The sequence below is a fragment of the Chamaea fasciata genome, unplaced genomic scaffold (genome assembly GCF_029207755.1).
Source record: "Chamaea fasciata isolate MVZ Bird 193981 ecotype frontalis unplaced genomic scaffold, bChaFas1.0.hap1 SCAF_5, whole genome shotgun sequence".
Lineage (NCBI taxonomy): Eukaryota > Metazoa > Chordata > Aves > Passeriformes > Sylviidae > Chamaea > Chamaea fasciata.
In genome coordinates this window covers 16,882,894-16,910,373 of record NW_027094090.1, presented here as the reverse complement: position 1 = coordinate 16,910,373, position 27,480 = coordinate 16,882,894, and the positions used below count along the sequence as shown (strand labels likewise).

The following is a 27,480-nucleotide window of genomic DNA, read 5'->3' as shown; positions in this document are numbered from 1 at the left end:
AATGGGATTTATATCTCAAAAGAAGACAACCACATTATCAGTAAAATTCTCATCTCTGCAGTTAAAATAATGTTTCCTTTCTTATTTCCCTGTTTCAAATAATATTCATTTGAACTCCCCTAGCATGTACTGACTACTAAAAAGCACTTATTAAACACTACATACTCTGAAATGAAGAATTTTACTTTTTTTTTGGTCTTGGTTGGTTTTTTTTTTCTCCAGTTTCTTTCTTGACCTCTTTTCTCAAGCCCCAGTCTGAAAGCAGAAGTAGAATATTGTGATTTCTGTCCATCTTTATTTGCTTAAGCCCAGTGTGAGTGATTCATTTCTTCAGTGTAGGATCAATTCTGTGATGTCAGAAAAAAAAAATCAAGCCATTCCTTGGCTTGACTATTTTGTTTGTTACTCATGTATGTGTGATTATTGTTATATATCATACAATGTTTAAGAAGTAATGCCTCCTTATGCATTTGTTTTATTGGAAAAATACTGCATATATGTAGGTTTATGGGATGAAAGAGCTGGTTCTGGGTATGGTTTTCTCCCCTAATTAAGTATAAAAATATTTCCGTTTTGGTTTGAGGTTTTTTTGTTGCTGTTGTTTGTTTGTTTGTTTGTTTGTTTGTTTGTTTTTTCTTGTGTGTGTGTGCTTTTTGGTGGGATTTTTGGGTTTTGTTTTGTTGGGGGTTTTTGTTTCGTTTGTTTTGGGTTTTTTTTTTTTTTTTTTTTGGTGGTGGGCAGGGTTGGTGTCTGGTTTCTTTTGGGTTTTGGGGGAGTTTTTGCCTCCTTGTGCTACATCAGCTGCTGGCTTGTTCATTTTTCCTTTCCATTAGTTCATTTGCCCAGGCATTCAGTGCTATGATTTTTCTGTTGACCAACCGTTTACCACCTTCTAGTTCAGCTGTTCCTCACAGCTATAGAGGCTTTTCAGACACAGTGTTGAATTCTTTATTTTCTTCTGGAAACTCTAATTAGTAATCAGGATTGTGATGAGTAGGCTATATGAGATAGTAACTGCCTGGGTTAAAGATTTATGCAACAGCATATGGGTACAATTTCAGTAAACAAGTCAATGATTGAGAATACCACATAAAACCTGAGCTGCTGGTAAGAAGAAATGACTTGGGGAAAAAAAAAAAAAAAAAAAAAAAAAAAGGATAAAAACATAATTATGAAATTGGTGAATGATGTGTCACATTGATTACTATAGTGCGCTAATGTTTGCTCCATTTGATACCCGAGGTAGTAAAAAGCAGTACTTAAATATGTCCTTGCCTGGGTTAACAGAAAGCTACATAGAAGCGTTTTTCAGAAAAATTTTAAAGGTTTACTGCATTTCTGGAGGTTGTTTTCATAAACCCATTATGTGTTTTTATGTATTATTCTGTTTCTTTTCAAGTGTGTTTTGAAAAATTTACTTGTGTGCAATCTGAGAAATGATGGATATTTAATAGCATTCAAATAAGACATTACCCTCTGTGTTTCAAATTCTGCTTTGGAAGAGGCACATAAAATACTTTCAGAAACAAACAAATTTTTTTTATGTAACTTAGTTTTGTAAAATTAAAGTTCACAATATTCTGAAAACATATTGTTCCTGAGAGAGAAACATTTCACCACTGTTCTTAGAGTAGTAATTCACAGTGACAAAGGCAGCCAGTATATTTTGTTTGTTTAAAACTATACATTCTGGGGGAGGACAGAAAAGCACAAAACACATTTTAAGTGCCTTGAAGTGTCTGTTGTACACAAGAGACACAGAAATGAGAACGCACCTCTGAAGAGTAATCAGAATCCTTTTTTCTTTCATAGCTCTTATCCAGAGTAGACCTTATACCATGTACATCTACTCTTTTTGAGTATTTAAAGTAATTAGAAAACAAAGACATAAGGTTGCATATTCAGAACTGATTGGATTGTGTGATTTTAGATGTAAATATTTCAGATGTCTATTCTTAGATCCTCTTGTTCTTAGAGGATCCGTTTTCCAGAGAATAAATGACCTTAATATGATTTGTAACTGAGCACACCAAAATGAAGGTAACAAAGACATGAAAATGGAAGGGCAAAACTTCAAAACATAGTTCATATCCTCAATTTCAAATTCTGTCTTCCTCTCTGTGCTCCCACCTTACTTATCATCTCGTGAAATTCCTTTGGTGACGTCATGCTCAGGGAACAAGTCTCACTTATAAAAGGATTTTCTTTATTTTTCATAATTTAGCTGAACCAACACAAAACTGAATATTGTAAAGCAACAAAAATGATGTAACATCTTTCATTTTTTCAGTGTTTACTTAATAAGGCTACGAAGCTCCCTTTAAAATAAATCAAAACAGAGAGATGGTAGAGTGAAGGATCTGGCTCTTGAGGTCCAAATGTACAGTAATTGTATTTACCATCACTTATTGCATGACATTTTAAACCTGACATTGGTCATTTATAGTGCAGTCAGTCCATAACACTTTACAAGTGGCTGGGCTTTAATTGCTACTTTGATACTGGTCAAAATCCTATGATTAAATAAGAATTTTGTATATATTTGTTTTACTTGAAGACAAAATGATCCATAGTTCATATTTTCCTGCAACCTCTGCATTATATAAGCCTCAGTATTTGAGTAGGCTTTAAAAAATTCTTTAATCAACTTTTCATTTTTGTACCTTTCATCTATGGTCACTTGAATAATCTCTATATATTTTTCTTTAGTAGAATAGAACTAGCATAACACTAAAAGTTAATTGGAGTATTAGGTAGTATAATTGAAACCATAATGTATTTGCCAGGAAGAAATTAAGCTCCCTTTGTTGATTGTATCATACCAATATGTACCAAACTTATATGCCAAAAGGTACAGTAAAAGGAACAAGGTTTTTTTTCTGTTTTATCATAATTTCTCCCTTGTCTATGCTGTCCTTGCTAAATTTTCACTAACCAATAATGCTGGAAAAGTGGGCTTTCTAACAATGAGGTAAAACACTGAAAATTGGATTGAGGAAGGAAGGAAGGAAGGAAGGAAGGAAGGAAGGAAGGAAGGAAGGAAGGAAGGAAGGAAGGAAGGAAGGAAGGAAGGAAGGAAGGAAGGAAGGAAGGAAGGAAGGAAGGAAGGAAGGAAGGAAGGAAGGAAGGAAGGAAGGAAGGAAGGAAGGAAGGAAGGAAGGAAGGAAGGAAGGAAGGAAGGAAGGAAGGAAGGAAGGAAGGAAGGAAGGAAGGAAGGAAGGAAGGAAGGAAGGAAGGAAGGAAGGAAGGAAGGAAGGAAGGAAGGAAGGAAGGAAGGAAGGAAGGAAGGAAGGAAGGAAGGAAGGAAGGAAGGAAGGAAGGAAGGAAGGAAGGAAGGAAGGAAAACCTTGCTATGAAGAGCAATGAGTAAAATATTTTACACTCTATTTTCATCAGTACATAAAGACAAAAAAATAAAAATAAAATAAAAATAAAAAAATGCCTTCCAACAGTGCAATGGTTGAATGCATTTATGTAATATAAACAACATTATTCTTTGCTTTTTCTACACAGTCCTCTCTGGTCATGCTTTACATCCAGAATGTCCCAATGGAAGAAAGCAAACGACACCAGTCACTTCAGAGACAACTGAAGTAATAAAACACAACTTAACTCTGAACCACTTTTCATGACTGTCAGAGTTATCACGTTAATTGTTAAATAGGTTTTTCTACAAATATACAACATATAAAAACTGTTAAATATATAACTTTAGGCTTTTCAAAATACATTTAATGATCTCTTTCAAACAAGTGTTACTTTTGTTTTCTCTTTAATTTGCTTTCTGGTGCTAAATGGTGTATCAGATGAGACATAGGCCACAGATGACCAAACATGCTCTTTGCAAATACTGTATTATCCAACTTTAACTATCAAAAATGGAACTGTAGAAGAGGCATGTTTAACTGGTTAAAACGGAAAATGATTTTAGTACGAGAAAGTCAATCTAAGTACAGAGGAATAAAGGTGCCGTGTAGACAGTTTGTGTTCTTTTTGTCCAAATTTTTCAAACATAGGTCATTTTCTCTCAGTGCTCCGTTATGTTCTCTTGAACATGGCATTTCAAGAGCAGGTCTCTGAGTTAGTTTTTACTTCAGCTTTCCATAAAGACTTCTGCTGGACAACATTTCAGCTTTGTGAAAGCTGGAATCATGTCTTTGTGGAGACCTCCTTCAATTTAATGACATAACTCTTTTAAGAGTAAGATTGTGTCCACTTTAAAATAGATTTTGCTCTTTGGTCTATTGTAAATACTGAAAGTATAAGAAAATAAAAGCAATTCAGACAGTTTAGGGCACAAGAAGAGTTTCTCTTTTGCACCTCAGTGTCCTCCCATAGGCAAAACAGTCTTCTCTAAGGCTGATTGGGATGATACTCTTCATTGTAGCAGACTCTTCGGATTGAAACATGTAGGTAACAGCAAGTCCAGCAGTGGTGTAAAACGCAGATGAAACGTTAACCATTAAGTTTTTTGTATTGCTAATGCCCAAGCATATCTCTTTTTTAATATTCCTTTGTCCAGTGATCCTTAGAATGGTAGAACAAACTTTAGCTCATAATGCAGAGGAATTATGCTGTCATTCATGAGATACAGAGAAACAGACAGTTGAGTTGATGACATATAACAGATGATGATCAACAGCAGTGAAACTTGACTAAGTTAAGTAGCTCACAGAGAGCCTAAACCACTCCTACGAGGATTCTGTGTTGCTGCATTTGTCAGGAGACCTGTAAATCGATAAGAACAAATGTGTCAGTGTTTTAATTTACAATTCTGCTTATCTTTGTTGTCCGTTATCATAAAATACACTGTACTGAGATTTTTCAAGGAGACAGTTAATGAATTAGAAGATACTTATTTTGCACAGCATTTTCCCTGAGAAAAAACATATGAAAAACCTATATTTTATTATTAAAAAATATAAAATTTTATTTCTAATAAACTATAACTTACAATAACTTTAATGCTTTCTAATTTCTACTAAGCTTCATGCACATTCTTTCTCATAAAAATCACAGAATGTTCTTTTACATACATTAAAGTTACAAATAACAATGTCAAATATATGTGATGATTAAGATTACTTTTACTTTTTATGTTTAGGATGTAATGAAAAATGGACTTGAAAGCTATAGAATAAGAATGCAAAGGTGTTCGTACTGGAGGCTTTTCTGAAGTAAAGTTTCCAAAGAGCACTAAAGTGTGCCTAATTTAATCAATACTGCCCTCTAGTGATCCTATTACAAGTGCAAATTAATGTAAATAATGGCTATTAATAGTCAATTTGATCAGAAAATTGTTTTAGTTATGCACCAGGAAAAAAAAGAACAAAAAACAAACAAAAAACCCCTAAAACCAAAACTAACCAAAAACCCCAAACAAAACACAAGATAATAAAAACGGGCGCAGTACTGCCCAACAAACCTGTTGCAAAGAGAATTGAATGGAAGGAGTGTTTCAAAAGTGAAACAGAACCAAATTTCACACTATGAAAGAAATCAAGAGTACTGGAAGACAGCACAAACACAAATGATAAAATAATGACTTACTTATACCACAAAGATCCAGTAACTCATGCTCACCCAAATATGACTTTAGAAATGGTTTTAAAATTCCACAGAATCTGTATACACCAAAATGTTGTGGGGTGTATTAAGCAAGCATGATTGTTACAAAATGCTGTTTGAAATTTCAAACACTATCTTCTGCTTTGGTATTGTTCTGTCTCCAAGTAGTCAGAACTGTTGTTACTGATGGAAATACCATGCAAAACTCCATAAAATACTGAACAGTGAATGTAAAAGAGCAAAACAAATAAGAAAACTCAATTCAATTGGTTTAAGTCATATATTAAATATTGCATTTTTAACCCAATCTTCAGAGCAGTACATGAAAGAAAAATCTGCCTCCAAATCAATTTAGTGACAGCTTGAAACATATGGATCTCTATATATATGTATGCAGAAAGAAAGAAAGAGAGAGAGAGAGGCAGATAGACAGATGAATACTTCCTTACAAGGCATAAAGTGTATGTCATAGATTTCTGCTTTTGTCCTCTCACCTTTTCCAGGAAAAAACACCCCAGAAATCTTGCAAACAGCCTTTCCTTTTCGGACTAGTGATCAGATCTCCAAACCACATGGCCTCAGACAGGCTGAAGGCAAAAAACCTGGTTGATTATTGTGATATATTCCCCTTCTTAAATATACTTTCAGCAAGAGAAATAATGTTTTGCTTGTATTAATTGCCCTCTTTCCCCTTTAAACTTTCTTGAACTTCCTGCTACGTCCCCTATTTTTCTTCCCATTAGAAAAGAGCACAGCTATTAAGGTAGTAATACTTTTTAGGTTGCAAGACATAAAGCAAACTGCTGATGGTCTGTATGTTCAGTGTTTTCATAGCGTACTTCTCTACCATACTGGTCCCAGGAAGAAGAGAGAAGTCAGGTACAACGACATACATTCAGAGATAACCTGCTGCTTTGTAATTTTATGGGGATAAAAGTTTCCTTCCTTCCTTGCTATCCCTGTCTCCACCTTGAACACCCCTGCTGCATGAGTATGGTATTAACACTTAAAAAAAATGAGCAAAGGGGAGAAAATTATGCAATTTAAAAATGCTGAGAAAGGGCATAGAGCAGACTTGAAATAAAATGATCACAGGAAGAGGAACAGATTAGAGAACAGGAGGTGAATTTACAACTTTGGACACTGACAGGAGAAAATAAAATGAAGCAGGGGGGGATTTGCATAGGTTAGCCAGGGAAGTATAAACATCTCTTACTAATGAAGGCATGAAAAAGAAGTAAGATAAGTAATGAGAATAACAGATAAAGAGGAGAGAGAAGGTAAGAAAGCCCATGATGAGACCAGAGAAGAGGAAGAGAATGCACACCTACCCTCCCACCTCCTTTTTTTTTTTTTCCCTTTTGTTCCTCATTACAGGTAAATAAATCACTCCCCAGAAAGACAGATCAAATAAGAGAAAAGAGGGATACCTAAAAAAAATAAAAAGGACTTGTTTACCATTTATAGTAATAGTTCAATCCATAGAATAGAACCACAGAATCAGTTAGGTTGAAAAATACTTTTAAGGCCATCAAGTCCACCCCAGCACTGCCAAGTCCACCACTGAACCATGTCCATAAGGACCGCATATATGCATCTTTTAAATACTTCCAAGGATGGTGATTGAATCACTCTTCTGTGTAGCCTCTTCCAAGGCTTGACAATCCTTTTAGTGAAGAAATTTTGACTAATAACCAATATAAACCTTCCCAGTGCAATTTGAGGGTGATACCACTCATTCTGTCGGTCGTTACTTGGGAAAACAGACTGACCTCCTTCTGGCTACAACCTCTTTTCAGAGTGATAAGGTGTCTCCTAACCCTCCTCTTGTCCAGCCTAAACAACTTCAGTTCCCTCAGCCACTCCACAAAAATCTCCTGCTCCAGACCCTTTCCAAGCTTTTTTTGCCCTTCTCTGGACATGCTCCAGTACTTCAATGTCTTTCGTGTAAGTGAGAGGCCCAAAACTGAACACAGGATTTGAGGTGTGGCCTCAGAAGTGCCAAGTATGGGGGAAAAATCACTACCCAGTCCTGCTGACCATGCTATTGTGGATAAAAGCTAGGATTCCATTGGCTTCTCTGGCTGCCTGGGCACAGCTGGCTCATGTTCAGGTCCTTTTCTCCTGGGTTCTTTTCCATCCACTCTTCCCCAGCACGGTAGCACTACATAGGGTTGTTGTGACCCAAATGCAGGAGTCATCACTTCACCTTAAAGAACCTCCTGTACTTGTCCTCAACCCACCGATCCACCCCATTCAGAGCCCTCTGCAGAGTCTTTCTACCGTCCAGCAGATAAACACTTCCATCCAACTTGACGTCATTTGTGAGCTGACTGAGGGTGCACTCAATGCCTTTGTCCAGATCATTGATTGAGACATTAAGCAGAACTGGCCCCAGTACTGAGCCCTGGCGAACACCACTAGTGACTGTCTGCTAGCCAGATTTAAATCTATTCACCACCACTTTTTTGGTTCAGCCATCCAGTATTTTTTCTTTTATCTAGTGAAGGGTGCACCTGTCAAAACAGCCAATTTTGCCAGGAGAATGATGTGGGAAAAAGTGTCAAAGGCTTTACTAAAGTTCAGGTAGACAACATCCTCAGCCTTTTCCTCATTTACTGAGAAGGTGGCTTTGGCATTAGATGAGGTTGGTCCAGCAGGTCAATGCCTTCCACAAACCCATGCTGGCTGGGCCTGATCCCCTATGCACATGCCACAAGATGACACTCATGATGATCTGCTCCATGACCTTCCTTGGCACCAAAGTCAGACTGAAAGGCCTGTAATCTACTTCATGGAAGCCCAAGGTGGCAGTTCTGCTGACCTCTGTCTTCACTCCTCTAAGAATTGGAAATGCGAATTGAAACACATGAGAAGTACCACTTCCCTAACAGGCACCTTTAAAGAAAAATGGTGCTCTTGATGACTTTTTGGCAGTAATTTTTAGAACATTAATTAGCTCATCAGATTGCAATAATAATTCTAAATTAACTAACTACTTACATAAAACTGCTTCAAAACCTGGGAAATTTGTTTTCACATTGTTTTGGTTCTTTTTTTCCTTCACTTAGCAAATTTGTAGCAGCATCAAATTAAAGAAAGACTGCCTAACTATCACATAGAACATTTTTTCTCTTCATACACAGAATTCATGTAATTTCTAGGTACCAATGCACATGTCTGTTTGTCACTGACTTCAGTGAAGTCAGAATTTCTTCCCAGAACTTCAGACAGCAGCTTCTGCTTCCTTTGGAATGAGCCAAATATTTGGGCTGTAAGTTTGAGTTTCTCCAAATCTGAGGTACTGAGCAGGCATCTAGTACCAGAGATTAAAATACTGTTCTATGTTTTCTGACTGTTTACATGATGGAAGTCCAAGCCCCTGTGTATTCCACAGGAATCTGCTCAAGGGGAAAACAATTTTTCCTGCTAATAATCCAAAACATAAGAAGCAATACAGTTCACATGATCACATACATCTTACTGTTCTCGGCTGACTTGAATATGTCCTGAGAGTATTTGGCTTATTAGATCAATTATAACACAGTCCACTTAATTTGTGTTACTCTGGAGGGAGTAGAATAAGGGTCAGTCTATTCCCAGCTGCACCCTAATGGCACATAAACCATTTTATTTCTTCATTTTTATGGTCAAAACAAAGGAAAAAAAGTTATGCAAGTCACCTTGAGAAGGAAAGAATATATGACACTTTGCTGACTTACACAGGCTTTCCACCAAAAGAAACCTCGAAAAAAACCCTGTCTTTCAATGTAGTATCTAGGATTTAACTGAGTGACAAAAATGTTTGAATTTCTCATCACAACCAGAAAGTTGAGCCAGGCTTACTGCAAGTGGCAAATATCTTCAGTTAGGATTGAGTTTCAAGTATGTCTTGACCTTTTACTTTATATGGAATCCACATATATACCAACAATTCCATGTCAAGCCTGATAAAACTTTAGAAGTTTCATCTGTTTTTTCACTCTGTATTTTTAGAATAAAGAGTTCACAATAGCTGGGTTTTTTGCTACAGTAGCCAAGTGCTCTTATATGACTACCTATTGCAGTCACATTGGCATTCTTTAATGGCAGTTCTACCTGTCACGTTTCCAGAACTGATTTCTGGAGATTTTCTGGATACCTGCAAAGTAATTGGTCATATTAAAGATGTTTCAGTGTTGCTTAAAAGTGAAACTACTTGACTAAATTGTGTGTTTTACACTTTAAATTACAGTCTTATGCCTCTGTGAGTCTGAGGATACTGCACAGCATCCATCAGTGCAAACAGCTTTTTTTTGTTTGAGTTCTTTTTACAGAAAGAAAATTCACAGAGATGGATGCAGGTTGAACCAGTCTCTGACTCACAAATCTACTCATAATAGAAACAGTCCCAAACCTTTTACAAAATGACTGCAAGTCAGATAAACAGCATGTCTTTCCCCTCTGCTGCTGTGGCTCTCAGTTCTATGTCCCTAAACAACTAAGCATATATGATGCAGACAGAAAGATGTAAAAGCATTAAAATGCCCTAGGAAAACATTTCACTGCCTTGCAAGATACCTTCCGCTTTATGGGAATAAAAATGTAAATCTCTGGTGATGATCCAAGGAGTAGAAATGACCTGTTTCATTCATGAGAACTCCTATAGTCCCTCCTGAAAATTTATTTTGTTTCCCTCCCTTCCTCTCCTTTTCTCCATGCTGTTCATATACACAGACTGAATTGCTGAGTCTTCAGAAAATAAAAGAACAAGTTAATTTAATTCTAAAGTATCTGTAGCTATTAGGAATAGGAAAAAGAAACATTAAAGCTGCTCTACTTAATGCTGTATTCTGTCTCACTGACCTAGCCATAGGAAGAAAAAATTCAGAGTTCAAAAAACAGTACCTGCAGAACTAGGAGTTATGATATTGAACAAAATTATTGTCTGTGTTTTGGGTGAATATTTATAAAAAAGAAGTCTAATGAATTAGGTAGTGTATATGCAGGTATATTTTCCTGCGCTGCACTCCAACAAAGTAGTATTCCTGAGTTACAGATAGCAGAATCCCATTATTAACCATATCAAAAAGAACATGCCTTTTCTTTTAACACCCATTGTTTGTTTCTTTTCGCTTCCACTATTCAAACCTGACACAGGAAGAAGTGTTTATTCTAAATTAGAGACTCTTTGCAAAAGATTTTTTCCCCAATAACTACTTTAATATCAGTCTGTCTCAAAAAAACCCAAAAAGTCTCATTTCCCCTTAAATAACACTTCTACTCCTATCTTTTCAGCTTCCCCTGACCATCTGCCAGGACTATCATCATGATCATTAATTTCCTTTTCCGTTAAAACCCTTTTTGTCTCATATTACCTTTTTTTACTTACAAGATCTTGGAATACACTGGGTCAGATTATACATTCCTTTCTTCTTCTGAATTGCCTATTATTTCATAAGTAATAGCAGTGAAGGAAGTGGGACTGTTGTTATAATTAGATAATCCTCAGATTGACTGAAAATGTTAGAAGCACATGTTGTAACCCAGCTGAAACACATTTGAGCCTGGGTCATGTAGGTAACCAGTGTTTAAGAGCTCAGCCTTAAGCTGTATACTTTGTGGCATCTGAGCATATGCTAAAGAAAAGCAATGGAGGTGGCAGAATCACAGAGTCATTTTAGCTGGACAAGGCCTCTAAGGTCATCAGCTCCAATTTTATTTTCACCTTGTCAATTAGACTATGGCACTATGAACCACATGCAGTTTTTTTATCAAATGCCTCCAGGGATGGTGACCCCACCACCTCCCTGCGCAACCTGTTCCAATGCTTGACAACCCTTCTGTGAATAAATTCTTTCCTACCCCATACCTGAGCCTCACCTGGTGCAGCTTGAAGCTGTGTCCTCTCCTGTCACTAGTTGCTTCAGAGGATGATCCCCACCTGTCTACAGCCTCCTTGCAGATACTTGTAAAGAGCAATAAGGTCACCCCTGACCCTCCTTTTCTCCAGGCTAAACACCCCCAGCTCCCTCAGCTGCTCCTCACAAAGAGCTCCTTTTGCTCCAGGCTTTTCACCAGCTCCATTCCTTTCTCTGGACATGCTCTAGCACCTCAATGTCTTTCTTGCAGTGAGTGGCCCAGAACTGAACACAGGATTCAAGGTATGGCTTGCCAGTGCCTAGTACAGGAGGGCAATAACTGCCCTGGTCCTGCTGGCTGCACTATGATTAATGCAGGCCTGGATGGCACTGGCCGCCTTGGCCACCTGGGCTCACTGCTGGCTCATGGTCAGCCAGCTGTGGACTCACACCCCAGGTCAACATTGGTCGAGAAGAGAAAGACAGCAGCAAGAATATCTGTCCTCAGAACATATAAAGCCCTTGGATACAAAGGTGATCATGGGCGATTTTTGCTCAAAGTAGAATTTAAAGCTGTTGTGGATAACAAAAGAGCAAGGCAGGTCTCATTTTGCCCCCTGTGAAAGTCTAAACTCAGCTGCTTCAAAGCAACATGGATTGAAAGTAGGAAGGATGAAGAGCATCACACATCTTATAAGGCACAACAATGCCAAGCAGTGTGTTTTCATCTCTCACGTGCTGGCTAAAATGCTAAATATCGTTAAAATAACTCCAGCAAAAGACTTTGAGCAAGTAACTCAATTTTATCGGATTTCTTTCTGATCTTTTAAATTGGTTAGAGGTATGCACATATATGAAGCAGATAAAACTAAGGAAGATGTGTAGCTGGTGTTGAATTGTCAACTTAAAAAAATTATAACTTCTCCGTTACCCTTTTACTCTTCAAATAAAAAGCAACTGCAATATCATTAGCATGACTGAAAGTGTCTAAGAATAGCCATGGGCTTTTCTCAGGATACTGAAAAAATAACCTGAGTTATTTTATATTTATATATTTATTTATATCTACATGTATATTTCTAACCATTTCTGACATTTTGCTCTAAGGTAGAAGAGAGGTTCAGATTAAATCACCAGTGTATCTACAAATTTATTTTTTGGTTGAACGCAAAAAATTAATTTTTACTGAATTTGAATGTTCATACCTATATACCTATATTCAAAGCATACTCTTTATAAACTAACAAATCTTAACAAAATTATAAGCTTAATTACATTAAATCTTTTTGTGAAAAATATTGACTTAAATATTTCTGTGTGCTAATAAATCTAATACATACAACAATCTTCCATAAAACAATGTTCTTACTGATACAACAGAAGAGCATTTTATTAAGAGGGTGATGTGACTTTTAATTCTAAAGTTTAAAAAATAATTTTGTCTACAGTTAAATTTACTAGTTTTCATGATGGAAAAAAAAAAGGCAAAAAAATCCGAAAAACATCATCAGCCAGTACTGAAGTCCACACACAAATATAAAAAATAATTTTTCTAATTAAAAAGATTTTTCAAGAACATCTGGGAGTACTATCTGATTGACAGGTGGTTGGGCTGAAGCAAACTTAGTCTCATATTTAGAAAAACTGGAACTGTTTTACTAAGATTGATTGTGAAAATAGTTGAATACACCAAAAATGCAACATGTTTTAAGAGGGAATATTTAGGATATTTCACCCATTAAAAGAGCTAATTCTGACTTTAAGAACATAAACTCAAAACTAGAAGTTCAACTGCTAGTGAAGGAACTGCATACTCAGTGTTCACCAGTGAGATACTTTGTTCTGCTTTATGTACTCCATTTGACAAACTATAGTTTAAGAAAGCAGTCATGTTCCACATCATTCCAGAAAGCAATGTAGCACTGTAAATGACTTCTGACAAGCAATCTTTATAAATATTTTGTGTATGGGAAACAATTTTTTGTCTTTAGAATTACTCTGCTTAGCCTTTGTCTAGAACTTGAGAAGAAAGTAATAAGTGGACAACTATGGGGAATCAGAGTAGAGGAGGAATATATAAATGTCAGGGAAGAAGAATGCAGGAGGGTTTTTATTCTCTCAGAGACATGTTATAAAACAAAAGCAGGAACATACACAACATTTTGTTGAAATAGCACATAGAAATCCACTGAAAGCAGAAGAACAAGTGTGGTCTTCAACCCAGCTGTAGGTAGGTATGTAAACAGAAGTCTATTCCTGCTCTTAGTCCTTACATCCTCTGCAAAGGGAAAATCCTCTGAAGGTAAAAATTTTTTGAAAGAGAACTGTTAGACAGTCCTCTAATATGTACATGTAAAACAAAATAAACATATAATAGCATAAAATAGTTCAGTTTTTTAAACCTTGATCCTATTCACTTTCAGTGCAAACCGAAAAAGTCCTGGACTAACAGATAGTTACATCCTTGTTAACAGGTTTATAAGATTTAGTTTCTGGCCCTAAAGATGATTTCCAAAATGAGAAAAATCTTTCCCTAAAACACTTCACCACAGAAACAGCAAGGTTCTTCAGGAAAGTGAAATGGATATTCTTCAAAAGTCAATTATCATTTTGTATCAGATGAAAGCCAAGGTTTTCTAGAGATCCTTCAATCCATCATTCATCCACAGACATTCTGAAAGGACAGTGGGAAATGTAGTGACTTAACACAGTGTTTTCTTCACAATTTGAGGAGGGAGAGAATATTTCTTGAGGCTAAGGGGAAAATTGACAGATGTAGGGGATTGTGCATATAGCAACATATACTGATATTCTGTTTAATGACAGTGTACCCATACACCTTACAAACATTCAAGTCCTAATGTTCTTCACTCAAGGAAATGTTTATGTTTGTTTTGTGCTATATTCTTATTATCCTCAGTAAAATATCCTTTTGCACACCTATGCTCATCCTCCAGTTTAAAGTTGTGCATGACTATTGTGAAGAAGTGGGAAGAAGGATGAGACAGGGAATTTAAGGATCATTATCCCAAACTAGCTAATTAAAACTATTTGAATCCCCTAGAATAACACATTTAGGCATAGCAGACACCTAAATCCAATATACTATGTAGCATTCAGATTAACAGTGCAAATATATTTAAACTAAACACAGGTTATGGATGAAGTGTCTCAGAAACAACCAGTGCTTCAATGAGGCACTGAGGCACTCTGTGCACAGTGCAGCATATTGGATCAAAATTCTTTGGCAAGATCACCATTACTCTCTCTACCCTGTTTCTGTGCTATTTTGGCAAGTGGTTCTGTGGTGATCAGATTTCTGCAGTAGTCTGAAAACAAACAAAAAAAGAAGAAAATGAAACTGTGGCAAACATCAAGGATTTTCCTGTATTTTGCAATAAATTTATCCAGATAAAAGACAGAACTCTACAAAAGCAGCCTCAATAGAACTTCTGGAGAGCAGGAGAGGAAGTAAATCTTTTCTTCTCTCAAAGATATCGGTCTCATGTGCTCTCCTAGAAGTGGGATGGATCCTCTACCTTGTAAAACCTTTCTCAACCAGATTTTAGAGATGCCTAATGCACTGTCTCTTTCATGACAGCCCTTAAACTCTCCACTGTTACAGCTTTCTTGAGTCAAAGTTCAGAGGTCATGAAACCTAAATGTAGCTATTATATGTGATGATTGTGATCTCAGTCAGGGTCAACAAAAATCTAGAGCTCAATACTGCATAAGATGCTTAGTGTCTGTTGGACGTGCTTGGGTACTTCCCCTTCCCTACAGGTGCTACTTAAAAGCCCTTGTTGCACTCCTGAATATATCTTAGACTCGTAATATATAGGCTGCCCTGGACATCTGAGTAAAGGGAACTGAATTCTGTCCTTACTCTCTTTTCACAAGCTGAAAAGTTCCAAGCAGCTCCTGCGAGTGGCTCAGTGGGCCTCCCTTAGCCATGAGTGACCCACTGCCCATGCATCAATGCCCAAACCACGTCCTTGTGACTGAGCATTTCACCTTCATTGAATGATGCAGATGACAGGAAAGAAGAATATCTTATTGCTTAAAAAGCAAGTGATCATTCAGTTACTCAGTCAACATTATGAGACAGACGACAAACCATTTCTGTGTCCATCCTTAAGAAATGTCATTACAGAGATCCCACAGGATCAGGAGGATGAGATCACAGATAAGTGTCTTATTACACCAAGCACAAGTATTATGAGAGCTGTCAGTTTCTTTCTTAAAAACATTTATCTGACCTTTGTCATCTTCCTAGCTTGTTTTCACTTTATAAGAATGACAAATATTAACATCAGACCCTAAGACTATTTCAAAAGTGACTGAGCTAATTGAGAGATACTTCTGGGTTAAATCAAAGTAAAATGCTTGTTCCAATCAGAGGTGTGGAACAGAACTTCTTGGTTCATAAAACAGTTACTCAGATGAAATGCAATGAACCTGAGAGGGAAATAAGCTTCAGTTGAAGACAGGGATCAAACTATAGTATTAACAGTGTCATTAGTGAAACCATTTTAGTGGGTCACACTGTTCCTGTGCTGGTTATCATAGTACCATTATGGTGTTCATAATCTAATGCAGCAAACCAACTTCAAGAACCATTGATGTTAAACTTATTTTTAATATAATATTTTATGCTTTAGGACTTCAGGCCTTTCATTATGGTAAGATTTTTGCTGCTGAGAGTTCACAGATTTCTTTTTCTTATAGATTTTCTCAGATTTGAAAAAATATAGAAGAGATCTGAAAGTGTTCATCTGCTGGCAGTATCAAGCCCTTGGTTCCTCTGGTACGTCTGGGTTTGTGAGGAGGAGGTTCTCAAGACAGAAGGAAGAGATATCACCATGTTTTAGCAGTTACATGAAAGTACATCAAAGTTAAGGGGATAGGTCCTAAAATATTAACTATAGTCCAGATGGCCTGCGTGGGTGAAACTTGAGAATGTTTAATGAGAAATCACACAAAACTCAGATGCTATAGAAACAGGAGACAAAACAGAAAAAGAGGAAAATGTATTACTGACTCTGCGAGACATGCTAGGCAACATTTCATAAATATCAGATGGAAGAAGTCATGATCAATCTTTCCATTGAGGTCAGGAATTACATGCCATATAGAACAGGACTGGTGCACAAATGACTTTGTATGCTTTGAGTTTCTGCTGTCAGAAAGATACTTGTATCTTCTTCTCATAATAGGTCTTGCCTTGAGCCAAGAGTTTCTTGGAAGTCAGTGTATCAGGGTTAATTAGCAAGGAATAGTTTGTGTTTCTCTGACACTGACCATTTTTCACTAATTAATCAGAAATGGAAAAAAAAAAAAAAAGGTACTTATTAATTTTTTTTTTTCCCAAGTAGGTACAAGAAATCTGGTCTGTGTGGGAGACAATGTGGGTGTGTTCTACAGATTCTGCAAGATTCACAGGGACCACGGTGGGAATGACAACATAGGCAGGAAAGTACTATTGAAAGACAACTTTACAAGGTAAAAGTATAAACTTTGTCCCAGCAGTCACACCTATTTGGAAAGCTTACCTACAATTCTTTTTTATATGCAATTAATAACTCTGATCAAAAAATCTTTTATCTCTCCTAGACTCAATAGGTACAAGAACAGTTAAAAACTATTTTGAATAATTTTGTTTAATTAAAAAAAGTCAAAAAGTTAATCTTCCATTTTAAAGTTAAATAATTAATTTTTCATTTTGCATTCCAGAAGGAGAAATGTGCAATAAGATATGCTATTATGGGTAAGTGAATATATAATATTAACTTTGATATTTATGACTTAAATAATTAGCATCATTTGTTAGTAAGAATTAACTAGGATGTCTTATTTTCAGTGTCACTGTGTTACTGAGCTGTGCTGAAAAGTAGACAAAACTTCCAATATAAAAATAAAAACCTGGGCTGTAAATATTATCCTATTGACCTTTGGGCATTTAAAAACCTAACTTACAATTTTGTTGGTCAATGAAACTTCCTGAAAAACAGATATTTTGAGAAAGCAATACAGTTTTTTCATACATATTGCACTAGCCTTTTTGGTGTCTTCACATCAAATCCTCCAAAAATGTATAGCCTGATAGTATTTGAGGAAAAAATACAATTGTCTTAATCATATAAATAAAATTAAATCTTATGTTTTGGAAGGACCTATGTCTTTCTACTGATGATGGTGAAGGCCAACAGCAACTCTTTTTTGAAGTCATGTAGCTGGTAAATGCCTTATAAAGAAAAATGAATCTGGATGTCATAAATGAATTCTTTGATATTTTAAAAATCATGTTCCTTGGCTTTATTTCGGTTTGTTTTTTTTTTTTTTTTTTTTTTTTTGGTTTGGTTTTTTTGTTTGTTCGTTTGTTTTTGGGGTGTTTTTTTTTTATTAAAAAAAAAACCAACAAAAAATTAAACCAAAAAAAAACAAACCAAAAAAATACACAACCCCCCCCCAAAAACACAAACCAAAAAAACCCTAAAATACAAAAACAAAAACAAAAAACTCACAAAAACCCAAAGTGCATGCTATGCAACTTCTAAAGATGACATTTTCATCTTCCCAGCAAAAATTATTTCAAGCTAAGATATTAACAAGAAAAGAGCTGTCTTTCTAATTAGTACATTTGATGCTTAGCTTCTTTTCATTACAGCACAGACAGGGAACACTTTGATCTAAATGTTTTAATCAGTTTTAAGTAGCATCAGGCCCCAATAATCTAAAAATTATTTTGTATATATGCATATATATATATATGTGTGCATATATATATATATATACACACATATATGTATATATATGTGTGTATATATATATATATATATATGGATACACACACACACATATATGTATATATCTATAATTTTTAATGTACACCTAAAAATTGATTGGATCAATACATTCTCTTATAACACATCAGGAGGAATTGAGCTCATTATAATTGCTATGGATAGGCCACATAACAATGCCAAGAGTGTAATGCAAATGAGAAACACTGTGATAGAACTGAAGTTTAATTTGGGTTCTGAAAGTAAAAATATCTTTAAAAATAAGTAACTTAAATATCAGAAAAGAAGTGAAAAATCCAAGTTTTCACAAATATGATTAGTTCTTCATCTGACTGTTGATTTACCATTTGGAACAGAAAAAATTGAAATTATTCCTCAATCTCCTCCCTTTCCTTTTAATAACTCTATACCAGTGCACCATCTGACTAAAAGGTAGGAGTCAGGAGGGTTTACTTTTTTACAATTTATGCACTATCAAGTCTTTAAACTTACTCTGATAAAGTATGCTTAATTATCCAATGGTACTTGTTTTTCATACAGACTTTCAAAATGCAGAACAGATATATCAATGTGTAATAGAAGACATTTTCACTGTGATTTTCTATTTAAAGGTGCACTTATGTTGATATTTGATTACACTAGTGTTCTTCTATAAATAGCAGAGTATCTGCATATTCCCCCAATAAGCCCTGCTCCTGGGAATTTTCATTCAAAATCTGGCATGATTATAAGTCAGAGCTCTGACATCTGGAACACTTTGGGCTACCTCCAAAAGGCAAAGAAAAAAAAAGTCAATATTTGCCAGAGACCATCTTTCTGAAAGAAGGACCAACCAACCTTGGCAAAAGACATATAAACTGAAATTGAGCACCTTGCCATCCAAATTAACAGAGTGAATTGAAAATGATGCTATCATTCCTAGCAATGACTCTGCTTTGCTCACTTCTGAAAAATACAGTTGCCTGATAGGCCAAAACTACACAAACAGTATTTGGACAAAATTGACATGAATTATAATGTAGACATAATTCAGAACCTGCAGATTCAGAATTTTATTAATGTCAATGAAGAGAGAAGTACATTTTCATTTAAAGCCTTCTGATCACTGTTTGATCAGAAAGTAGTGCCAAGATTCATCAAAAGCTGTCAATTGCCATTTGCTGTGCTAATTCAAGACATTCATGTACTTAAATATAAGTATAGTTTTTTTTGTTTTTCAGCAATCCTGCTGATTCTCCTGAGACCATTATAACTGGCTTATTTCCCAGAAATCTCTGTAAATGATATTTGGCTCATAGAAAATATAACATCTAGTGTCCTAAAGTGAAAAATGTGGCAAAACACTCCTGTCTGTCAGGTTTGTGAGTTAAGGGAAAGAAGTGTTCCAATCTCAAGATACGAAAGGTAAACTGAACTCTTGGCTAAGTCCTTAAAGCTTAAAAGCTTAAAAAAAGACAAATAATAAAAAAATACCTTCTTGGTCCTTTTGCCAAATAAATATAATTATTTATCATTGATTAAATCCCTGCTTTTTATTATCTGTAATATAATTTATGATTTGTGACTGATCAATTGGACAAACAAAGACTGTAATTCTCATAATTCAGGTCCTAGTGCAAGTAGGACACAGAGTCTGATGTAACATCTAAAGTATGGCTAATGGCCATACTGTACCTTAAACATAGCTCACAACTACCACCCCGAAACTGGAAAAAAAAGTTATTCACTGAGATTCTGAAGACAGGATAAGGTGTACATAACTCTAACTCTTTCACAGTCACAGAAAGAGATAAGGGGACTAAGGATATAATTAGTATATCAGTATCTGAAAGCAGTATGGCTGTTAGCACAGCAGAGCTATTAAATTTTATAACATCAGAGAAGTGCTTAGCTGAATTGTATGAATTTGCAGGTTCTGGTTACTGTCTCAGAGCACAATGTCAACCTGTTCACAGATTCAGGTCCATTTTTAACTACTCAAGTAGCTTTTTGGGTTTTTTTTTCTCTTTTTTTTTTTTTTTTTTTTTTTTCTTTTTTTTTTTTTTCCTCCTCTAAGGAACCATTCAAAAGACTGTCTTCTTTGCTAGGTGCAGTTCCAAATTCTCCCCCACGTCTTCCAATGTTCCTGGCTCCACTGTGGTACATCTACACAAGAAAGATTCAGTGTTCATTTTCTCCCTTACCTTATCTCCAGACTAGAGACAAAGCAGATTTCAATTCCTACACTGAAAAGAGAACATGAGTTTCTTGCCTCATCCATAAATATTTTGCATTAGGTCTAACCACTAAGTCTATGGGTTCAATTCATTAACCCCCGCATGCCATGTTTAGATGCCTCAGTGTATTGAGGGCTGATGGACCTGGTCAGGCTCCAGTGACCATGGATACCTGCCTATATTTTTTCACCAAGTACTGTATCTCCTAGTAGGGAAGCAGGTTGGCAGCTGTAGGAACTACCTCTTATAGGAATAAATTGCAGCAGATGAGCCACTACCTTGAAAAAAATCAATTTTCTACAATTTTGTGCCATACAAGTATTATGTGACAAAAGTCTGCACAGGGAGAAGTAGAGCAGAATACATGACTTCTGATAAATTGACTCTGTACAAATTTGGACACCTCCAAACCTCAGAGGTTCTTGGAGCTATTAGTCCCCGGGCAGCTAACTTGCAAAACAATGCTCAAACTCCATGAAACCTCCGACAGATTGGGTCCTGTGAGTCCTCTGTGGTATTGTTGCAAGAACATGACAGGTGCATTCTTCTCCTATTCTAGTTTTGGACAAAAAGACTTTTGGATCCAGTGTTTTGTGCAGAAGCCCAGAGTACCAACATACACAGGATCAGTTCAGAATTAAGTGAGGGATCTTGCACTTGGATATCAAACACACTTAACCTCAATACAGCACTAAATTTCTCCATTTTGCCACAGTAGCCAGACCTTGCAGTGCATGCAGAAGTGAAATTATATGCCTCTGAGCAACATTACTGGGAAACAATATGTTGTTTATAAAATTCAAGGACAAAGATACTAGGCAGACCATGTATCGAACACCATCTTGGATTTAAGACTCATCAATAAGACAGGAACAGCATAAACACAAATATATTGTACTAGAGTATTCAAGTAGAACATGACTCCATCAAAGAAAGCCTATTTCTCTGTATGCTGCCTCTGATAATCTGTTTCCTTTAACTTTTGTGCCTTATTCACCACACTAAATGTATTGACAACCATTTTTGAGCTCCCTTTTTGATCTCACTGTGAGAAAACACTCACCTCAGTATCAATCATGGGCAATACTCCTCAGGAACTATCAAAAAGAAGTGAGAGTGGACAAAGCTGAATGAGTTCTAGCCCCCATGAGCTTTAAATTGCTTTTGAAAATGATCCTGAACATTTTGAATGCTTTGGCATCAAAGAACATTTATTCAGTGAATATCACTCAGGTGCCTTCCAGTGGAAATATGGTAAATACAGCATTACAAGATTCAAGATGAATGAATTTCTACTCCAGGGACAAGGAATGCTCACAGGCTTTTCACATGAGGGAACAGATATCCTACTGCACAACTCTTCATCCTCACCATTCACTAGTCTCACTCTCCACGTTGTCTTTGAAGGATGTCTCCAACAAAGATGGTTTTTGCAAAATAATTAATTCTGAAGGAGACCTAGTTTTCTTCTCTTAACAAAGTTAAGTTGATTTGTAATTGCTGTAGGACACAGAGCAGAAATCAGCAAAGCCACTTTGCAGATGTTTTTGTAGCAAAGTTGCACTGTAGGCATGCTGACTAATGCCTAAGGTCAGACCTTCCCTTAGAGCTCAGCCAGATGCTCTCAACAAGCTCTATAAAATGTTCTGGAAACACTGAGATGTGACAACAAGAATGATAGAAACTTTCATAAATGTATCAAACCATCTGAGGACTGCACTAATGCATACACTGTAGTATTGCTAGTGTGATATTTTTTAGATCTTAAAATATATATCTATCTATATATATATATTTTGCAGGTTTTGTGTATTACATGTTCTCATGAAAATACAAAGGAAAGGGACAATAAAAGAAGTGCTGTCAATTTCTTGTTCTGTCTTTTCAAACAAATATATTTTAAAATTTCTTAACATCTCTTTCTTTCCACGGGACTGGGTGTAGCATCTAAAATTGTATTTTGCAATACAACATCAACCAACAATAGGTGATACTGCACAAAAGGAGGTGAATTCTGTCTCATACAGCTGCCTGAAGTAAAGTACTGCCTGTCAGTGGTCCACCCCAGGAACACAAGAAGGGGTTTGTTTGTGACACCTTCCAGCTTACACAGCTTTCCCTCTCACTGAGGCCTATCTCGTATTATGACACAGTCAATCCCCAATTTACTTCTAGAGCTAATTTAGGCCCAGTGCTGCCCATCGGTTTAACGCGCATGAAGTGTCTCAAATATCCCCACTCAACAGGACAGATAGGAAATGACTGAGAAACAACCTTGAAACCCTGAAAAACACCTTCACTCCAGCCACTGCATCAGCCCATAGTTGGTTGCAGAGAAGCAAATGGAAATCATATAACTCCTTATGAAAAATTAAAGTCATAAAAGGTGCATGACTGACTGACCATTAAGACAGGTTTAAAAAATCTTAAAAAGTAAAAAAGGTCAAATTTAAAACCTCCCCTCATTCTTTAAAAACCTATTATCTTCATTTCAGAGGCACACTAATCCATTTATTTTCCTCTTGGAAAGAAGAAAACTGAAATTTAAGGCATTTTTTTGTGAGAAAGTACCTGTCAAGGGCATCAGATGCACCAAAAATTTCTTAGTGGTTTTGAATATGGTTTGGGGTCAGTCTCTTCTCCCAAATAATAACTGACAGGATGAGGGGAAATGGCTTTAAGTTGCATCAGGGGAGGTTTATATCGGATGTTGGGAAAAAATTTCTTCACCAGATAGGGTTTTTTGGCACTGGAAGAGGTTGCCCAGAGAAATTGTTCAGTCACCAGTCCTGGAGGTATTTAAACGATCTAGCAATTAAAGACATGGTTTAGTGGTGGACTTGGCTGTTCTGGCTTATAGTTGGACTAAAAGATTTTTCCGCCTTAAATGATTCTATGTTTCTACGATCCCTGATGATCATCAGAATAACTTGGGCCAACCTTCCTTACTTCTAATAAAAAATCAGCCAGCCTTCAATTGTAGGCGAGTAATGAGTGAATGAGATGCCAAGATGGCATCCAGAGAAGATGTGGTTGACAATTGATTCTTGTACCAGTGAGGAGCTGAGCGTTGAGCTTTCTAATCATGTCTGAAGTTTTGTTGATCCTGACTTTGACTGTAAATGGGGAAAGGTTCTGTACAAATGTATTGTCATGCGCTATACACTGTAGGATCCTGATCTACAAAACCTTCTACTGACAGAGGAGTATATACAATTTTGACATCAGTAAAATTATTGAAAGTCACCTAAGGATATGTCAATATTAAGAATTTATTTTAGTATCCACAAAAAGTGACTGCAGTGCCTATTATCACTAGTGTTGGTTTAAAATTCAGGAAAAATCCATTACAAACATTCCTTTTTCAAATCAATTTCATTGAGAAAATGCATTCATTCTATAAAATAAGCCTTCCAAATATTCTTCTAATACAATGAATTTCTCAGACTCTCATGTTATCTGAATTTAATTTTGGTTTCTGTCTTAGACAAGGATCATCTCCATTATTCTTGGGTATTTTTTTCTTGCAGAAATAAACCTACTGTGAGTTATATTTCTGTACAAAGTAGGCAACTCTGTTATTCTTAGTGGTGGTATCGGCATGACATTTTCAGACACTTTGAACAACACTTGTGAAGATTATAATGTACTTCCATTCCATTGTGTACTCATGGCCTAAAAAGAAAGCTTCAGTTTTGATTCAAAAGGCAGCATTTTTTAACTTTCTAAAGCATTGGAACTAAATACACACATCATATTCAGGTTTGAATGCAAAAATAATTATTTGATTTGAATAACTTTTTTGGTGTTCCTGATATATATGAAGAAAACACACACACACAAAAAATCTAAATTATCTTCACAAATCTAAACAAAATTAGCATATAATAAATTCTTTTCTGTACATCAGTTGATTTCATCTCTCTTCATTGCTTCTTTCATTCTTTGTCACACAAGTGGAACTGTGAGATAAACCAACAAAATCAATCAAAACTTTATTTGCTTTATTGCATAAATCTCAGAGCAGTAAAACAGAATTGATCACATAAAGAAGTTTAAGATGGGTTTCAGTGAATCCTTGAAGCCCTGTAAATTAATCATGCAAGCTGATATTATATTTCCCAAGGGAAATATATTTTAATAGATCTTTTTCCAAACATTTTCCTCCTTTAATATATTTATAAATATTGTTACTACTCTTGGTTTTTTCTAAGATGATTAAATGATTATTTTTCCCTAGCCTTGTGTGTTGAAAACAAGTCAAGAAAATCTCTTTATTACTTATAAAAATATGCAACAAAATAATAGGGAAACTTAAAATGAAGATATGTATATATCTTCAGCAGCAAATACCTATTCCTAACCTTTGTTTAGATCAAAATAGATGGCACTGCAAGAGGATCCATTGTCCTGGGGTGACGTTGTGACGTTTGTATCCCCAGTTGTCTGTTTGGTCTCTGTTGGATATTGCCCTGTGTGCATTTGGTGTTGGGTCTGGGAGCAGGGGGATAGGAGAGGCGCGCGGTTTGTTTTCAGAAACTTTCCTCTGCCAGCTGGCCTTGAGAGTAAGATTCAGCAACACATGGTGAGGGATGGAGAGATTTTTTTTTTTCTTTTCTTCAATAGTTAGTTAGCTAGTTAGACAGTAGCTAGCAGAGGAGGAGAAGCTTCACTCTTTTTTTCCTCTCCTCCTGTTTTTTTTTCCTCATTTTTCCATCTTCCCTTGGAACTGTTAAACTATCTCTGGACTGAGGACTTGGGGGAGCACCGTGGGGGGCTCACACCTGGAACCCACCAAGATCCATCTTGCGCAGCGTGTCCCAGCGCCAGAGGGACTGAGATAGAGCAACCACCTCCAGGAAGGACTTCTTTTCTAATCCTGTCATCTCTCCAGAGCAGCACGAAGTTCTTGTCATCTGGTATTGTCGAATTTATTGTGCTGGGGAGTGCTTTGTCTGTTTAATAAACAGGGTTCTTTTCTCTTCTCTCGGAGGAGGTTTTTCTTCCCTGAACCGGTTGCAGGAGGGGAGGGAGGGCCCCCTTAGGAAGTTTCCTCTCAAAAATCTGCCTTAAACTTCTACATCCATAAAAATGGAAAGCCACACTATATGTAGCATGTAATGCTACCCTGAGACAAATTTTAAAGAAATTTAAGAAATTGGACTAGTCAATTAATCCTTTGCATTACATGATACTGTGCATAATACAGTATTTTAAATAATTAAAAACTTATTTTGCTACTTTCAAAGGTGTTTGATTTATAATATTAGAAAATATATTTTAAATTCCCATTTGGATAATACAGATTTATGATTTTATGTGCAAAAATGTAATTTAAAACAGGACTGCTACTAGCTGACAAATAGCTGCTGTGTGAATGTTGTCAGTACACAATCACCTTCATTGCCAGGTCTCACTTTTTCAGGGATCTGAACTGTGAAAGTGCAGTCTCTGCTAGCTCTTGAGATCCTGTACTAATTCCTTCTGATGTGTGCTGATATGTGCAAATCATAATAATTTTGATCTAACATAGTTACTGTTCTGAGAAGACTGAAACAAAGCATGAACATTTTTATACTTGTCCCCACAATGGAAATTGACATTAAGAAAAGGAAGGAACTGGGTTAAACTATGACTGGAAATGAAAGCAATTTCCCTATCCCCCTTAGTCTTAAAAAAAAATGTTAAATCTGACTAGTTTATAATGGAAATACAGGATTAAAACATCTGAAACCAGACACAGATAAGGTAACACTAATTCCTTTAATAATCCAAACATAGGTGATGGTTTCATTTTGCTTAAAGACTAATGGCTCTACAGTGAGAACTGGCACATCTACTTGGCTCCTAACCATCAGCCCTCAAAAGGAAGTCTGGTGGCCATGATTGTTGTTGTTGTTATTGTTGTTATTTCTATTGTTATTGTTGTTGATGATAATAATATCATAAATGTTATTGCTGTTGTTGTTGATGATGATTATGATGATAATAATATCACCAATATTATTATTTTCCTTTCTGCCAAACAGCTGACTGGTAAATCTGGGTTGAAACACAACATTGTCACAGAGTCAAAGTCATCTTGAGGCAGATTCACCAGAAAGTGGTTTATGTGAATGGAAATCACACATGATTTTTGGCATGGTTCAAAGCCAGCAAACTTTGTACCTGATTTCAGAGTATAAACTAAAGGGATACATGTAAACAGTGAAAGGGATAGGGTGAAACCTAAGGCATTTTTGAGAAAAACTAGTAACACCATGGAAAATAACACTGAACTTTGCTGCACAGGGTAGATGTTGTCAGTAGGATTTCTACGGGATCCTGTAACAAAAACATTATTATTATGCTTCCATGATGTAGTTTGGCTTTCAGTGTTTTTGAAAGGAAATCCAAACAGATTAAGAATATGGTAAACATTTGTTGCAGTATTTTGCCTTGTTACCATAATTTGAAGTGACTGATCCCTCATCATCTTCAAACAAAAGAGAGCACATGTAAAATAAAACAAAAGCATGAAATAGGGCAATTGATTGCAATAGTAAAGCCAGTGTTAATCTGCTAACTATTTCACTTTGATTAGTAAACTTTTCAGATACAGAAATAAAGGTGTGGTTTCATTAAACTCTATGCCATAGTTCACTCTTAGTCTATTCAATTCTTCTCCAGCTTTCTTGCACCACACACAGTTGCTTATCCACTTGTTTCAAATCTAATTAGGATGCAATCAAAGAAGGAAGTGGAACAGTTCAATGATCTGATAGAAAATTAACTCATTTAAAAAAGGGAAAAAAGACTTTCTGTCAGAGCAGTGGGCTCAACTGATTTATGCACACAGTTGCTGGTTGCAAGAGATGGACAGGAATTTCCAGGCAGGCCTAGAAGAGCCTCTTTTTCAGGGGCAATGTATAGCTGTACTGAGTCAGGTACAATCTCACAGTAAGTACTGAGAAAGATAAATACAAGGCTAATGGCTAGAGGTAATATGATAGGAAAACTTAGTGATTAGAAGTTGTCTTGATGCTTTAACATAAGCAAAACTGTAGAGAATTT

At 36.1% G+C, this 27,480-nt stretch overlaps 1 protein-coding gene across 5 annotated transcripts in view; it reads right to left on the bottom strand.

Moving 5' to 3' along the window:
* TAFA5 (TAFA chemokine like family member 5) overlaps positions 1 to 27,480 on the bottom strand; it is a 481,932-nt gene that overhangs the window by 69,659 nt on the left and 384,793 nt on the right. For 2 of the 5 annotated variants that reach the window (XR_010720751.1, XM_066182938.1), the window contains one exon: positions 3,255 to 4,728. The exons of 1 other annotated variant lie outside the window; for it this stretch is intronic. Coding sequence is in view for 1 of the 4 variants with exons in the window: in XM_066182938.1 (XP_066039035.1) it covers positions 4,720 to 4,728 (9 nt within the window). In the remaining 3 variants the exon portion in view is untranslated. Of the gene's footprint in view, positions 1 to 3,254; positions 4,729 to 6,062; positions 6,156 to 10,925; positions 11,197 to 27,480 lie in introns of those variants that run through there. 2 more of the 5 variants (XR_010720752.1, XR_010720753.1) reach the window with 2 other exon arrangements.